The 18158-nt window shown below is 41.7% G+C and overlaps 1 protein-coding gene across 5 annotated transcripts in view; it reads left to right on the forward strand.

Moving 5' to 3' along the window:
• Positions 1–18158, forward strand: part of TPCN2 (two pore segment channel 2) — a 58716-nt gene that overhangs the window by 25224 nt on the left and 15334 nt on the right. For all 5 annotated transcript variants that reach the window (XM_032771102.2, XM_032770945.2, XM_032771029.2 and 2 more), the window contains 8 exons: positions 2137–2201; positions 5558–5655; positions 6097–6178; positions 11624–11710; positions 13192–13311; positions 13740–13799; positions 13883–14011; positions 15669–15718. In XM_032771102.2, the coding sequence (XP_032626993.1) occupies positions 2137–2201; positions 5558–5655; positions 6097–6178; positions 11624–11710; positions 13192–13311; positions 13740–13799; positions 13883–14011; positions 15669–15718 (691 nt within the window). The remainder of the gene's footprint in view (positions 1–2136; positions 2202–5557; positions 5656–6096; positions 6179–11623; positions 11711–13191; positions 13312–13739; positions 13800–13882; positions 14012–15668; positions 15719–18158) is intronic.

The following is an 18158-nucleotide window of genomic DNA, read 5'->3' on the forward strand; positions in this document are numbered from 1 at the left end:
ACACGCCTTCCCTTATCCGGTGGCAGCGGTTACAATATGCAGATCTTCCATCGCTCTCCTTCAGCCTTAGTGATGTGCTCCTGCTCTGGGCCCTTTGCTGAGGCCTCGCTAGAGCCAGGGACGACTGCGCTAAAATAGGAATGACTACCGGTCCTTCCCCGCATATCGTCCTCCGAAAGAACAATGGTAACCATCTCTTATCATAGCACTGGAAGGCTGAGCTCCATTCAGCCCTCCCCCCCATTCTCTCTTCTAAAGAAAGATTCTTTTTCTGCCTGGTTATGCAGTGGACGTTTCCTTCTCTCTTTTTATCTCGCTAACGTCGTGATTTCTTTTTTCTGCATTCTCCTCTTATTTACCTTCCTACGCAAATGGAGCCTGCCCGGGTAGACCCAGGGGGTTTGGAGGAGGGGAGCAACAGATCCGCGTTGTTGCAGGGGCACCTTAATGGCTGCAGCTTCATCAATTCTGTGGGTCTCTGGGGCTCTGACACGGAGCGCATGTGCTCTCTGGTTCTCTAGTCACTTGGCCCCATTTCTAGCGGTGACTCTATTTTTCGACAAAACATTAAAGAAGGCAATACCGGGGTGCTCTTCCCTATTTTGTCCATGCGCCCCTGGCCGACTCGCGGGACAGCCAGGAGCCACCATGCGCAGCAGACGGTCTGGACCCTGACTGATAACCGTGATCTTTATCGACCATTTACAATGGCATGGAGATGGTTGCCTAGGGCTGTACTTAGTCTCTGCTACCCTTGCAAGGCAACGATGCTGCTGTTAGCATGGCAGTACCTCCATTGTCAGCGTATCCAGTCACATCGGTGGACCAGTGACAAAGGCAACGGGCTCCATGGTTGCCATGCCTATCGGCGTCTGCCAGGGCAATCAGGGAACAGGGCGCGAATTGATTGTCTCCGTTGTTCTCCGGAGGAAAGGATTGAGTGACGACATCTTACACCGAATCACCGCGACATGTTTTGCCCTCATGCTATGGCGATCTCAACTCAGATATCCAATGGGGGGAGAGACTGCAGGAACTTTGGGATGCATATGGATAGTACCCGTGCAACGCTCCGGAAATCGACGCTAGCCTCGGACCATGGATGCACACCGTCGAATTAATGTGCTTAGTGTGGCCGCATGCACTCGACTTTACACAATCTGTTTTACAAAACCGGTTTATGTAAAATCGGAATAATCCTGTAGTGTAGACATACCCTCAGGGAGATGGTTTTTTTATGCCGATGGGCGAGCTCTCTCCTGTCGGCAAAGAGCCTCTTCACCAGACGTGCTACAGCAGCACAGCTGCAGCACTTCTAGTGTAGACTAGCCTGTAGAGTGCTAAGTTGTTTGTTAATCATTTTACCACATCCTGACAGAGGAACCTTAGAATTGGAGTTTGGGAAAGCTGTTGTTTTAATTTTTTTCTAGGATTTATAACCACAATAGTCTTCTTCCTTTGTGTTTCTTTTACTTAAACTTTGCAGTTTTATTTAACTCTCTGAAGTATCTTGAAGTATAGTTTTCATGAAAGATGCTTTCAGCAATTTTTCTCATTTTTAGATAGGTTAGTCCACGATCTGTTGTTAGTTCAAACTTTTGTAGAGCCATACATGCAAACTATTGGCAAATTGTATTAGTTGGGCTGGCGGGAGGGTAAGAATCAGATATTTGTTGTGAGGAAACTAATTGTGTTGAATTTTAGATTCACTTTACTAGCTTACTGTGCAACATATGCAAACGTAATTTAATTTTTTTTCTATCAAAATTTTAAGATATAAAGTTCTAGTCAGTTGAAAAGTCTTCATTAGTTTCTGCATTTACAAATACTTCTGTCTTAAAACCTGACTTCCTGTTATAGTTCTGCTTATTATTTATGGTGCATACTTAAGTGAGCAATAGAAATGTTGAGTTTGATTTCTCTCTTGGTGGCTATTGTAAAAATGTTGTAATGGCTCCTGTTTTATGAGCTAGCAATATTCAAATCCTATAGGTCTGTTGTTTCACCAAAAAATGACTCTGTGTTTAGGTCCAAATTATTCATTGCCTGGCTTAGAGTCAGGCAAACATGATATGATTCAGAGAAAGTGAACTAAATGTCCAGCGGATCTCACTATATGTATTTCTTTTCTTAAAGGAAACCTGTTTCTGATGAACTTGCTGACAGCAATAATATACAATCAGTTTCGAGGGTACCTTCTGGTGAGTAAAACGTGCCTTTTTTGTGTGATGTTATGTGCTAATCACACTATTGCTGAGCAATAAACGTACAGCTTGTCAAGATAGCTCTAAGTCTGAAATGCACAGGAGTGGAGTTTGAAGTGAACTGGTATAGTCAAAGCAGCACAACCTCTTTGACTGGGGACACAGTTACAATACTATAAAGGCTTGTATACTAGTATAGCTTCTTCCTGTAAGGGAAGAGGAGTAATCTATACCCCAGTGTAACTGTGTTCTCCCACTAGAATTTGTACCGATTTAACTATTATAAAAAACCTATACCCCCCCTAACCAAAATAGCTGTATCAGAGCAAAAACTATGTGGCTCAGTCTTAGGTGTATTATAAAAAAATCACTGTTATGTATTTCTCCTGCATGATTCAGCATGTGAAATCATCAAGTCAGAAGTGGTGACTGGTCCTCACTAAAGTCATGTTACTATAATTTCTGCCTGTAAAGAGAACCTTTTCTCTCCATTTTATTTTTATTTTATGCTTAGACTGTATTGTGGCACATGCTGTAATTTAAAGTGCAAACCTCTGAACTTGCTGCAGAACTTGAGTTCCGTGGAAGTGACTAGCCAGTCAATTACAAGGAGACATTAATCTGGCTTGTTGCTGAATCTTCATTCCCTCTTTGCCACCATTTATTCATTGGGTTGGGGGGAGAGTTACTGCCTGAGATGCAGGTATATCCATGGATACTTGAATTCAGATAAAAGGAGTCTATGATCTATAAAGAATCAGTCGTACACTATATACTTCTCTGCACCGTAGTACCAGAGTACCTTTCAGTAGTGCATTAAGCAATGTGGGGATTGTTCTCTCTTATCCTCTCCTCTAGGGGAGAGTTGTGTGTTCAGTGTAGTGCTTTGTGTTGTCAGATGCTACCGGTGTGGTGCTCTGCTCTGTTCAGAGTTGATATCACTTGGCTGCGTACTTGTGTTCCCTCTGTGTGCTGTCCCAGCTCTTCGAACATAGCTGACACAGCAGACCCGAAGAGAACCCCCAGTGACCACAGAGTCTAGTAAGGTACGAAGGCATGTCGGCCAGGTTTATTGCCGTATTGGGCACAGTAGTAGTTCCCTGTAGATTTCTTAGTCTAATTCAGGGCATACTACAAATATGTGCCCACGGTCAATGGACTTGGCTCAGTCAGTGGTGGGACTTTCCATTGCCCCCTCGGCCGGACAAAGACACCACCCCAGGGATACTTTCTTATACACAGGTGCAAACAAGATACACATCACTCCTGACGTATTGAGGTGCAACCCCTCTACGTAGCAAGGTACAACTCCTCTACGTAGAAAGGTGCTGCCTCTAACCTTGGACATGTTGGTTAGAACAAAACAGCTCTATCCATGATATTACCCTTTTGGCCCTGTCATTGGGATGGGTCAGCCTGTTCCTTGTTATCTGTGTGGAATGTGAATGTTCTGATCTCTAGTGTTCAGTACCTTTTAGGTACGTATCTTCTTGCAGCATTAGCCCTTTCCTTGCCAGCTTCTGTGAGCAGGCCCTGCCTCTGACTCACAGCTTAACTTTGCTTTATGTTAGCAAAGTCTTGACCATTACTTTAGTTCAGGCCTCAGGCCTCATATCGGGCCTCTGATACCAATGTTTATGTCTCAGGGCCTCCTCTTACTACACTTTGTTTTGGTTTGCTTTAAAATGTACATGCTGCTGAGTGTTTATATTGGAGAAGGCAGGTCAAAGAAACATGCCTTACCCCTGGAGCAGGAGATAGTGAGACTTGTAAAGGTCCTTAGCTCCTGGAGGAGTTTGTTGCACAGTCTTGGACGGACTGCTGAGCATGCTCCGTCTCCTGCACAGATGAGCTTTACCTTATGAGTGTCAGTGTTGCCCTCCAGGTGAGGTGAAGCTTGGATCGCTTCAGCAGGAAGGGCTGTGAGTGCTAACTCAGAAATGAAAAATCATGAAACGATGGATACAGGCAGAGGTATTAACATGATACAGGAATGAATCCCACAGCATTTGACATGTTAATGTCCCTCATTTTTGGGTCTGTTGCACGTTGTATCCACATGTGGTCCTTGGCAGTCCGAGAGAGAGCTATGGGTAAGAGTGAGTCAGTGAGAGGAATAGGGAAAGGGTTGGACATCAGGTTTTACGCTCACTGAAGAGATAAGCTCTTACTTTACCTTAAAACTAGGGATGTCAAGTGATTAAAAAAGTTAATTATGATTAATCACACTGTTAAACAAGAATAGAATACCATTCAATTATTTTTGGGTGTTTTCCTACATTTTTAAATATATTGATTTCAATTACAACACAATACAAAGTGTATGGCGCTCACTTTATATTCATTTTTTATTACAAGTATTTGCACTGTAAAAACACAAAAGAAATAGTATTTTTCAATTCACCTCATACAAGTACGATAGTGCAATCTCTTTATCATGAAAGTTGAACTTACAAATGTACAAATTCATGCACCCGACGAAGTGGGTATTCACCCACGAAAGCTGATGCTCCAATACGTCTGTTAGTCTATAAGGTGCCACAGGACTCTTTGCTGCTTTTACAGATCCAGACTAACATGGCTACCCCTCTGATGAATGTAGAATTATGTACAAAAAAAATTACATTAAGAAACAAAAAAATGTAAAACTTTAGATCCTACAAGTCCACTAAGTCCTACTACTTATTCAGCCAATTGCTAAGAAAAACAACTTTGTTTACATTTGCAGGAGATGGTGCTGCCTGCTTCTTGTTTACAGTGTCACCTGAAAGTGAGAACAGGCATTCTCGTGGCATTGTTGTAGCTGGAGTCACAAGATATTTATGTGTCAGATGCACTAAAGATTCATATGTCCTTTCATGCTTCAGCCATCATTCCAAGGGACATGCGTTCATACTGATGACGGGTACTGCTTGATAACAATCCAAAGCAGTGTGGACTAACGCATGTTCATTTTCATTATCTGAGTCAGATGCCACCAGCAGAAGGTTGATTTTCTTTGTTGGTGGTTCGGGTTCTGTAGTTTCCGCATTGAAATGTTGCTCTTTTAAGACTTCTGAAAGCATTCTCTACACCTCGTCCCTCTCAGATTTTGGAAGGCACTTCAGATTCTTAAACCTTGGGTCAAGTCCTGTAGCTATTTTTAGAAATCTCACATTGGTACCTTCTATGCATTTTGTGAAATCTGCAGTGAAAGTGTAAAATGAACATCATCTGCTGGGTCATCATCCTAGACTGCTATATCATGAACTATATGACAGAATGTGGGTAGAACAGAACAGGGAACATACAATTCTCCCCCAAGGAGTCAGTCACAAGTAACTTCTCTCCTCTGTATTGTTTTCACTGGATAGAAATCAGTTCAGTCCTCGCTCTTGAGGAGACGTTTAGGAATCCGGGCTGCATTCGAAGTGCTGTGCTCCCCGAAGGAGAGTCCTGTCAGTACAAATGAGTAAGTGAAGAATGCCACATTGTATGTTGCTCTGGGGGAAGAGAGCAATATTTTCCCTCCGGTTGTGTCTGCTACTTCTCCTGAGATTCCCCTTTTTGGGGAGAAGACAGATTATCGCCCATTTGTTTATTTAATGGGCTGTTTTTCTGACTGCCTTTCTCCTGCACCCTATTATCTTATGTCCATATCATTTAAATACCGTTCTGAGGCTGTCATTTGTGTCTGTCTTTTAGGTGGGGGAGGATGGAAGCTGGTTTTTGCTTTCACACCTAATCTTCCATGTCTGTTGTAATTGCTTTAACGAATAAGCACAGGGCTGGAGTTAAGAGCAGCAGTTTGATGGTGCCTTCATGAGAGGCAAGAGAGACAGATTATATTTCAAGATGTCCATCAGAGTTAATTGTCTCTCTTTTTTTTTTTTTTAAATTTAATTTTAAACAGATTGTGTGTCAGTGCTAATACCTTACTACAAGTGCTTCAAAAAGTTGAAATGGATTCTTGCTGCAAGCAAGCCATCTTGAGGGTAAGAATCTGACTTTGTTTGATTATGTTCATGTCAGTTCTTGTTAGAGGTTCTGGCATGATAACCCTGGAGACTGAAGTCTTCTGTTTAACCACAGAGCAGGTCTGAGAGTGGTCACATCAGCAGAAGCTTCTTCCCACTGCCCTGCCAATATCAGAATCCCATCTGAGTGTGAGAGCAGAGGTCAAGTTGGGCTGCAAGACCATTTATTTCTTGGCCTTCTTTCTGAGACTGTGAATGGTGGTGTGGAAATGGTGTGTGTCCAGTCTGCTCTCAGCTGGTCTTGGACCACCAAATTCATTTCTCTTATGGGTTAGTGAGCAGCTGTCTGATGAAAACAACTTTTGTTCACTACTGACAAACTCAGTTTGAACCAATGACCGAGGGCAGAAGGCTTTATTTCTTATTATAACCCCCCAGAGCCATTCAGCCACTTCTTAGTGTTGTTCTAGTTTGTTTTCATTAAACATTTTTTGTTGCAAATTATTTTTTAAAACCCTTTCTTATAATATCAGTTTTTTAGGATTTTATAATGGAAAGGGGGCAGCTGTGTAAAAAATGGTAACTAAATCAGTTGAGCAGACTATTCTCAGTATAGTGTGGCTCTCAAATCTTCTCTGAAGCCGTTGACCAAGTGTAAGGGTTGCTCACTCTTCAGGGTAGTGGGCAGGGAGGGTGGAGTTAGTGTTGTCTCTCCCATGTGAAGAGACAGAGAAAGCAACTGTCAGTGAAAGATAATGTGTCAGGCTTGCTCGTTTGAATGCTTCAGAGCGCACTTTAGAGCTATCAGAGGGGTAGCTGTGTTAGTCTGGATCTGTAAAAGCAACAAAGAGTCCTGTGGCACCTTATAGACTAACAGACATATTGGAGCATGAGCTTTCGTGGGTGACTACCCCCTTCGTCGGATATCCGACAAAGTGGGTATTCACCCACGAAAGCTCATGCTCCAATACGTCTGTTAGTCTATAAGGTGCCACAGGACTCTGCTGCTTTAGAGCTAGGAGGAGAGCAGACCTAGATATGCTAGAACAGGGGTAGGCAACCTATGGCACGGGTGCCGAAGGCGGCACGCAAGCTGATTTTCAGTGGCACTCACACTGCCCAGGTCCTGGCCACCAGTTCAAGGGGCTCTGCATTTTAATTTAATTTTAAATGAAGCTCCTTTAAACATTTTAAAAACCTTTTTACTTTACATTCAACAATAATTTAATTATATATTATAGATTTATAGAAAGAGACCTTCCAAAAACGTTAGAATGTATTACTGGCACCCAAAACCTTACATTAGAGTGAATAAATGAAGACTCGGCACACCATTTCTGAAAGGTTGCCGACCCTGTGCTAGAACATGGCTTTCTACAGTATATTCTTCTAGCATTTGAAATGCCCATTTCTAAGGAAAACCAGGGCTAAACTATGGGTGATAGCATGCCCGTGGTTAGCTCCTTTTTGGCATTGGTGAGGCTTGTGGGAGGCTTAAGTTAAGCAATGAGGTTGAAAATCTACTCCCTAAAAACCTGACTTCAGTCACAGTTCAAACTCCAATATCTAAGAGTGGAAGACATAAGTTTATCCCTGGATCAGAGTTTAACAAGCCAGCAGTGCATGTATTCTGTCACAGACATTGTCACAACATCTTTAACAATGTGACCTGGTAATGCCTTTGTGACCAGGTGCCTGGATGGGCCACGCTGAGAATGGGCAGACTGCAAGGAATAGGGCAGACAATCCCCCATACTGGTGGTTTATTCTATCATTAGATTCATAGACTCATGGAATATCAGGGTTGGAAGAGACCTCAGGAGGTCATCTAGTCCAACCGCTGGTTCAAAGCAGGATCCCCAACTAAATCATCCCAGCCAGAGAGGACCTTTAAAACCTCTAAGGAAGGAGATTCCACCACCTCCCTAGATAACCCATTCCAGTGCTTCACCACCCTCCTAGTGAAAAAGTTTTTCCTAATAGCCAACCTAAACCTCTCCTGCTGTAACTTGAGACCATTACTCCTTGTTCTGTCATCTGCTACCACTGAGAACAGTCTAGATCCATCCTCTCTGGAACCCCCTTTTAGGTAGTTGAAAGCAGCTATTGAATCCCCCCTCATTTTTCTCTTCTGCAGACTAAACAATCCCAGTTCCCTCAGCCTCTCCTCATAAGTCATGTGCTCCAGCCCCCTGATCATTTTTGTTGCTCTCTGCTGAACTCTTTCCAATTTTCCCACATCCGTCTTCTTGTGTGGGGCCCAAAACTAAACACAGTACTCTAGATGAGGCCTCATCAATGTCGAATAGGGGGGAATGATCACATCCCTCGATTTGCCGGCAATTCCCCTACTTATATAGCCCAAAATGCCGTTAGCCTTCTTGGCATCAATGTCACACTGTTGACTTTTATCCAGCTTCTCATCCACTGTAACCCCTAGGTCCTTTTCTGCAGAACTGCTGTCTAGCCATTCGGTCCCTAGTCTGTAGCGGTGCATGGGATTCTTCCTTCCTAAGTGCAGGACTCTGCACTTGTCCTTGTTGAACCTCATCAGATTTCTTTGGCCCAATCCAAGGAACAAAACAGCTTCTGTAACACCACATTGGTTAACAAGAAGCTATTTACAGTCCCCTTTAAGCAGTCTAGCCCTTGGTCCCCATTTAGATAAGCAAGTCTAATATAGTGAGGGTTTACTGAAAGCCTGATTTGCCATATGTGATATTCACCAATCGAAAAGGACCAGACACTTATCCCCAGGACAGTATGAGTCTCAGATCTTACCCAGTATTCACGCAGATGCTAACCCTTTAGTGACTAGAAAACTAAAGGTTTAAAAATAAAAGGAAAAAGAAGACAGTTGCAGTGGTTAAAACATCAATATACATACAGATATGTGTAAAGTCCTTAGGTCAGTTTTATAGCAGAGTTGGTGAGGCTTCTGATTTGTAAAAATTTTTCTAGAATCAATTTAAAAGGTTGTAGTCCAATAGGCAGTCCAGGAATAGTCTGTTCAAGTTCTTCCATGAGAATTCCAGGGTAAACCTGGAGACCTCAGTCTTATGGCTTGGACCTTACCTTCCATGTTAAAGTTTTAAGCAGACCTGAGATGTCAGGATCAGGTCTGGGGCTTTCTTTTATAGCTCCCTAGCAAGCTGACAAACCTCATGTCACAGTAAGACCTCCCCTGAGACAGAATAGGCAGTGGAGATTAGCTACAGAGCAACAATCTTCTATTTCCTGTGCATACACAGGTAAACTAGTTGCATTCATTCAATTAAGGCAGTTAGCTGGTACTTCCTCATAGCATAGATAATTAAGTTGAAGACAATATAGATGATAATATTAGTTTCTTACCCTACAGTAAAACCTTAGAACACCAGAGTTATGAACTGACAGGTCAGCCATAGACCTCATTTGGAACTGGAAGTATGCAATCAGGCAGCAGCAGAGAACAAAAAGAAAAGTAAATACAGTACAGGACTGTGTTAAACGTAAACTACTAAACAAATAAAGGGAAAGTTTAAAAAAAAAAGATTTGATAAGGTAAGGAAACTATTTCTGTGCTTTTTTCATTTAAATTAAGATGATTAAAAGCAGCATTTTTCTTTTGCATAGTTAAGTTTCAAAGCTGTATTAAGTCAACGTTCAGTTGTAAACTTTTGAAAGAACAACCGTAACGGTTTGTTCAGAGTTACAAACAATCTCCATTCCTGAGGGTTCATAACTCTGAGTTTCTGCTGTATCTTACATCTTTGATCTTAAGGTTAAATGAACTATCTGCATGCATACTATAAAGCAATTAAAACACCAAAGGGAATTAACCTGTACAAGCTAATCTGTTGATTTTGTTAAACTTTTAACAATATATAGATAAACACAGATAAATACACTTAACAGCTACCCTTGATTTCTGTTACTACAATTAATGGGTTAATGATTGCTGGTCTAGTACATCTCTTTGAAATTCACATACAAGTGGATTATCTTGATTACGTTTCAATTGTTATGGGTCATACCAAGTTGGCTTTTCTGCCCATGTCTCAGCCTTTTCTAGGGACACTCTCTTGCACCAGGTATTGCATATGACAGCTTAGGAAAGTACATTATATATAAACATATGTGTATGAAACTCTGCATAAAGCCAAAATAAAGACTCGTGAAGTAGGTTTAGTTAAAGAGCAGCAGGAGCCAGATGGCGCAAATATGCTTGAAATGAAATGGAGGTTGGAGTGGGGGTGGTGGAGGGGAGTATATATTTTTTGTTTCCCTTGGTTGTCAGTTCTAATCTGTTACTCAGAGCAGGATATATGCGGGGGAATATAGAACAGAAGGTAGGTAGCCAACTCATTCCAATGGGAGATCAACATCAAAGTCAATCACACTATTGGTTAAGTGTTTTAGGTATCCAAGTTTTGAACGTTTAGAGTTGAAGGCAATGGTTCTCAACCTGTTTACCATTGAGGGCTGCATATGCAGCTGTGTGTGTGTTATGTGGGCTGCATCCACACAATATATACACTACCTGTCTGGCCCTGAGGATGTCACATGGGCTGCACAGCTGTGTGCTGGTTGGACGGCAAGCAGGCTGCAGGTTGAGAACTACTGGTCTAAGGCAATGCAGCGGCACCAGTGTAAGTTCTCTAGTGTAGCCGCTCTGTGCCGAAGGGAGAGCGCTCTCCCGCTGACATAATTAATCCATCCCCTCCCCACCCCTTATGTCTGCGGCCCCACCTCTGTTCTGCCCCTTCTGCCTGTGCCCCACCCATAACCCCACCCCTTTCTGCCCCTTCCCCTAGGGCCCATCCCTGTTCCACCCAGGGTCTCCCCATCCTTCTGCCCTCCCCACTGCAGTCCCACAACCCCTTTTTCTCCTTTCTCTCCTCCACCGCCACCACTATGGTCCCAAGACCAGAGACGCTCTATTCCCGCACCATGGCCCTGCGACCTGCAATGAGGAGTGAGAGCTTCTCCAGTCTCAGGGCCGCAGCGGGTGTCTGGGTGTTGGGGCTTCCCCTGCCACCCTGTCCGCCCCCGCCCTCCCTCCCCTGTGTTTCTGCAGCGGACCGGGGTCGGGGCACTGGACCTTCTCCTGTCCCACCTGCCCAGTGCTACTGCCAGAGAGCGGGTTGGGCCCAGGGGCTTCCCAGGGTGGGGAGCTTCCAACATCCTGTGGCTGCTGTCAGGGACCGGGTTGGAGGCTGATGGGGGCAGGGGGTGGTTTCCCTATCCCATGGCGGCTGCTGTGGAGCAGGGCTGGGGCGTGGGGGCTTCCCATGCCCCACCTGCCCGGTGATTAGAGCTCCTTGGAACAAGCCCCAGGGGTCCAGTGGCTAATCCACCACTGGTCCTAATCCAGTGCCTTGCCTACAGGAGCCCTGAGTACTGATATAGTCTTCAGGCATCTGCCCTCCCTACAGATATATTAAACACAGATGTTGATTTGTGTTTCTCTTGTATGTAAAGACAGTTCGGTCATGCCCTCATGGCATACTGTCAGCTGCCCTGTTTCAGAAACTCTTTGATGAACTTGACAAAGATCCTGTTAAACAGGTATGTGCATGACAATTATTTATATAGCACTGTTAATCTGTGCAGTTTTGTACAACAGTAAATAGCAAGCTTTGGCTGTGAAGACGTGACATTGAGCAGACAGTACATATATATATGGAGCGGTGAAGAGTCATCGATTACACGGTGTGTTCACTGTATTATTCCTATAGTGTGTTCACTGTATTATTCCTATGGTTTTTATAGTGGCAAATTCCATTGGTTTTCAGTCAGATGGCCACTTTTCAAGTGTTGAGTCTTAAAACATTAAATGCATCTCCCAAAAAACTTATCCAAACAGAATACAAACAAAAATGTTTGTAATGCTTCTTATCTTGGAGTTCCTAAGTGATTTGACTAAGCAAAATGGGCGTAAATTTTCCTATATTAGAAGATACAATTAGTAATAAGCAAATGGAAGATGATTTGGAGATAGACTTCACATTTCCCCAAAGTTTGTTTGTAAGTTAGCTGTTATAAGTGCAGGAAACTCAAACTACCATGTATAAACTTCATGTCTAAGTGACTGGACTGTGCTAGAAGAATTAAACCATTTCACATTAAAAAATATCATCTGTCAATAGCGTTACATCGAAGAGTATTTATTCAGTTTCCTCATTGCTTGATCTCTAGACCAATAAATACACTAGAAAGGATCGATACTGCAAATTTGTATGTATTGTTTCCATGGAGAATTAACAAGAAGATGAGCATATGGTGCATTATTATTTAAATACCATTTTTGATCATTAGAAGTGCGTATGGGAATTAACTAAAACCACACATGGTAAATAGGTTTGTGATGAAATGTGTGAGGCATTTAAAAAGTTTTAGCATCATGAGACATCCCATTTTAAGGTAAATCATTGTCCCCACATGTTTATTTTTTGGAGGACGTTGTCAAAGTCTCCCTCAATAGAAGTCTTGCCTCCTAGTCCTTGAATGAAGTCATTTTTGCTTCTTGACTGCCAGTGAAACATACAATCTTAAAGTTTGTATGCCCACAGCTGCATTTTTTTAAAGTAAATTGATTTTTTTAAATTAAACTGGTTTTAAAACTTTTTATAAACTGGTGCAAACCCTTGTCTGGACATTCATATTTTGGTTTAAGGTGGGCTTACTTTGGTTTAGCTTAAACTGATTCCTAATCAACATAAGCTAGATCAAAATAAACTTGTCCTAAACCAGAATAACAGCATTCATGTGGTTTTTGGCACCAATATCACTGAATTGGTTTAAAAATCACACCTTTAGTTAAACGGATACAACTTTATGTGTAGACCAGGCGTTAGGAACAAATTCAGTCCTGCCATAAATGTACACAATGTCTCTGAAATTTGAGCTCTGTGGAGTTTTGCTCCCTGCTTGCATTTGGGTTGAGTTTATCCTTTACTCTTCTCTTAAATTGGACCTTTCTCCCTACTCCTTCTAACAAAGGTTTTAGACTCTGAATCTCAAAAATGTCTGTGTTCTTTTCTTTTCAGCATCCTCCCACACCGGAGTACCAGTCTTCTTTTCTGCAGAAAGTGCAGTTTGCTTTTGGCCATCGCTTCTTTGGCTACTTAGGGAACGTTGTAGCACTAGCAAACATAATTTCTATATGTGTAAGTATTGATTTTTGCATCCGAAACAGAGCAGGATTTAGTTTTTTACGTTACTCAGCATTCCTACCACCACCTTATGCAGAGGTCTCTATTATGGATTGTTTAATCTTGCCCAGAATATTTAAAACTAAGGAATAATTTCTCTGTTTAGAAAGGAGTCTGCAGAGTGTAATAATAACTAGCTCTTGCATAGTACTTCCAATTAGTAGATCTCAAAGTGAATTACAAAGGAGATCAATATCATTGATCTGAGGCACAGAGAGATGAATAAGCAATCATATATTTTTTTCTTAGTTTTTAAAGTGCCCTACTATCTCAGAGCTGGGGGGTGGGTGTGGGGAGGAGCCCATCTTGATTTTATGTGGTGCATTTTTGCTCTAGGGTACAGCAGCCAACTATTGATTCATCAGAGGCATTTGTTTTTCCAGGTCATCTTGGTAATGGATGCAGATAAGCAGCTTTCTGAACGGGATGACTTCTTCTTGGGGGTAAGAAGTATCAATGTCTTATGTGGTTGCTATTGCTCCTCAAAGCTTAATTCTAAGGATGTTCTTCATTTTACACCTTCTAGGCTATAAATTGTTTTTTTATCCTGTACTATCTGCTGGAAATGCTTCTGAAAATACTGGCAATGGGATTTAAAAGATACATATCGTACCCAAGCAATAGATTTGATGGACTTCTGACTGTAATTCTGCTGGTAAGTTCATGAGGTAACTTCCACTAAGTTCTTGAAAGTGAGTTTCTAGGATGACCCAGATCTAATGTCAACATCATTTGGTTGAGTCAGAGAGAGAACGATCTATACAGTCTTGGCACATGTGAGAAACTGATCAATACATTTTCATGTTGAAATTAAATTTTGTCTTGTTCCTTGTATCTCAGAACAATGCAGAACCTTTAGCGGACAACATTGTGGAAGCATTTTTCACTACTACTGGTTGGCATGTAGCTTTCACTTGGTCAAAAATTTACCCTTCAGTGATGAGATCTACTTGTTTATATACACTCAGACTGTATTGATATTCTGGAATATTAATAGATATATATTTACCCTTCATTTTGGAGGTAGCTATTTGGAGTTGTGAGCGTCTCCATACACAGCCTCCTCAGTGTTAAATCTGAAGAGCTCAAGTCTCTTAAACAAAAATAACAATGAGAAGCTATTGCATATAAATCGATCCCCGATTGCTCTACCGTCGACTCCTGTACTCCACCCCGGCAAGAGGCAGAAGCGGAGTCGATGGGGGAGCGGCAGCAGTCGACCCCACGCCGTGAGGATGTGAGGTAAATTGACCTAAGATACCTCAATTTCAGCTACGCTATTCTCATAGCTGAAGTTGCGTATCTTAGGTCGATTTTCCCCCTCCCCCGACCCCACTGTAGACCAGGCCTTACATAATCTATAATAACCTTACCATTTGGGTGGGAAGTAGCAGACTAATTATTCATGTAGTTATTTGACGACAGCTGCCTGAGACCAGATTCAAACCTGGTGTAATGGATTTACACTTCCTTAGACCAGATCTAAATTTGGTATTCTGCACCCACTGAAGAGCCACCAGTTGCTTTTTTGCTTTTTGTCCAACTATGTTTGTTTAGATAGTTTTTGCCCAAGAGGCCAACAAGTTGGTGTTTAAGCTTCTGGCTTTAAAACATGAAGCCTTTTCCAGTTTAATGTGGGGGGAGGAGAATTCATTGTTCATGCACACTGGATTTAAATGGAGAACATTCTTCAGTTGCCCTTTATAATCACCCAGATGGGGGAGCTGAAGGAAGTTAGGGCTTAAGTCCCATTTAAATACAATAGAATCTGAGCATCTTTCTTAGGCTCCTCTGAAAACCTCCAATTCTTAATACCCTATAAGATCTCTTAGTAGACCAGTAGTAAAAGCCTTTGTTTTGTTTGTTTTATATTTTCAAAGTTGTTTCACTAATGATATTCTCAAAGACTAGGTGCAAAATTCTAACTTATTCTAAATTCTAAAACTTGCCATTTTCAACTTGGATTCCATAGAATTAGTTTCTCTGAAACTGTTATTGCAGTTCTGAAACTGCTAGTCTGCCTGCTGTGAGGTCTTATGCCTAAACAAAATCCTGCATGGACTTTAACTTATTTCTGTACAAGAAGTAAAGTTTACTTCCCACCACTGGATTTGGGTGGAGAAGCAGGAGTAATTTTGTGATCTGGTAGCTGAAACTGACAATTACCTAGCTTTATAGCAAGTCAAATTAGTGACTAAAACTCTTGTCCCTGTCTGTTTGGAAGAAGTTTGAGGTCAAGTTCTTGAGACTTTAATTCATAAAACAAACATCAGAGTTGCTGCAGTTTTGCCTCTTTTCTTTTGTAATAAAAGGTTTTGGAGGTCTCAACTTTTGCTGTGTATGGATTTCCTCATCCAGGCTGGTATGTATTCTTTGTAAGCATTTCTAGCTCTTCTGAAAATTGTAGCATAAGGAAACTCACTGGTGTCGGGACTTAAAAGATCCTGGTCAAAAATCGCATAGCTCACATGTACTCTCTTTGGTTCAGTGTCCAGGGACAACTAACTATTTATAAACTTTGGTGGTTCTTATTTTTCAAACATGATACACATTAGCTATTTGTTTACGTATACCTGCTGTAACTTGCCAGACCTACTGAAAAAAAACACCTGCCTACCATAACTTGTCAAACCTGTTAAAAGCTACTTCAGTAATTTACCTCTCCAGTCACTAGAGGTCAGGCAATACAGAGAATTGGGAGAATACTATTCTGTTAGATCTCTGACAGAATTCAAAAATGCTATTCAGCTGTTCTAAGAGAAGGATGAGTATATGTACCGTGAGGGCTGACTTAAAATGAGAGCAGAGCAGACTTGGAGAAATAGTTTGTGTCCCTATAGTGCAAAGTATATGACGTGAAATTTAATGTAGTGCAAACAATAACATTTTCTGTTTCTGTAACAGACTACAGTTAAACCTAACTGTATAGACTCTTATCACAACTTTCACTGTAGCTTTAAGTTTGAGTTTTGCTGTAGAAATAAGTTGTAGATACAGAATTTCTCTCATCTGTCTCTGTGTATTGGAGTAAAAGATTTTAAAATATACGCACACAGTAACCAGCAGTGGTTTAATTACTGCTCTTTCTTCTCATGGCTCTTGAGTTATGACTGTTCAGTGGCTCTTTCCCCTTAAGCAGAAGAACAAGAATCATAGATGCTCCTTTAAAAATGGCACGCTGCTGCAGCTGACTCTTGCTTTAAACAGTCATACAAGTGATCTGCTTCCACTTACTTTTGGGAAAAGAGTCTGTCCTCCATTTTCTTGTGACAGTCATTTGTAACGGACTCCAGCACTTAACTTTCTTCCCTCTGTGTTGAAGGGCCAGCTTTTAAAAGAAATTTTCGTATGAATTTTATCCTGCTTTAATGTAGGTATTTTCTGAGTCGTATTTCATATAGCAGTCTTTGAATGGCACGAGGTAACTGGCAATTAGCTGTCATAGCTAGAAAAACTGTTTCATTTGGAATGCAATTCGAATGACATATCTGAGTTAAATGTGATGGTTGGATAAACTCTGTCAGAACGATGTTAATAGCTGTGAACAAGCTATTTACAGTGGCTTCTCTGAATTTAATTAATTTCCCACGCAAATTCATCTGATAAATTTGGGCTTAACTTTGCCCTTTGATTTGTGAATGCAGGTAGTTATTATTTGATATCATATTTGTATTGCAAGAGCATCCACAGGCACCAGTCAGGGATCTGAGGCTTTATTGTACTTGGCACTAACACACCCACCCTCCCACCCACCACAGAGTGAAAGGAATGTCCCTGCCCCAAAAGAACGTACAACCCAGGTGGATCAGAATGAATCTTGAGATGTCCGTTACAGTGTGTTAGCTGATTGTTGGGTCTGCATGGGTATATCTACATTGCAATAAAAGACCTATGGCATGGCCATGGATGGCCTAGGTCAGCTGACTAGGGTAAGAGAATATAAAATTGCAGTGAAGATGTTTGGACTCAGGTTGGAGCCCAGGCCCTGGGACCCTCACGCTCATGGGGTCTCAGACCCCAGGCTCCAGCCTGAGCCTGAACATCTGTTACTGCAGTTTTATAGCCCCACAGCCTGAGCCCTGTGAGTCTGAGTCAGCTGACCCAGGCCCTGAGACTTGGTGCTGTGAGTTGTTTATCACAGTGTGGACATAAGTGGCAGTGTATTACAATATTTCCAGAGTATGCCTTCTGTGCTGGGATTTCTTAGTTCTTGCTTTAGGATTTGGATTGAGTTTCTTTGTTACCTGAATCATGGCTTGGAATTTTCACTTATTTGTTGGAGAATTTTGCATTTTCTAGTAGCCTTTTTCCCTCCCAGCAACAGAAGCACACAATGTTCCAGTGTATGAGCCGACTATTACTAGCACTGAGTTTTCAAATGTGACCCTGTAATGTGCAGAATGCTGTTTTAGTCAAGCAGTAAGGCATGGAAGGATGTATGGAAATTTGTGTGAATTCAGTGTGTAGATTGAAGCCTGAGTGCAGCAAAACCAATTCTATTAGTGTATTAGTAGCCAATAATGCACATCTCTTCTGTAACTGCACTACTCTGGGATCTCTAATGTGCAGCGCACTCTTTGTATTTTTTCATTGCTATTCATTGACTGTGAATGTCAGTTAGTACTTGGAAAGATAAAAACAAATCCTTATGAGTGAGGAATTATCACTGAAAATAGTAGAAAAGTTTGAATGTGATCGATGCTTTTCTTTTTCTTGGAATATTTTAATTAAAATATCCTATAAGATCATGAGGTCTGCCTGCTGTCTACACACATTTTTAACATGGACTTTAGAAAAGGAAT

This window comes from Chelonoidis abingdonii, chromosome 4 (genome assembly GCF_003597395.2).
Source record: "Chelonoidis abingdonii isolate Lonesome George chromosome 4, CheloAbing_2.0, whole genome shotgun sequence".
NCBI lineage: Eukaryota > Metazoa > Chordata > Testudines > Testudinidae > Chelonoidis > Chelonoidis abingdonii.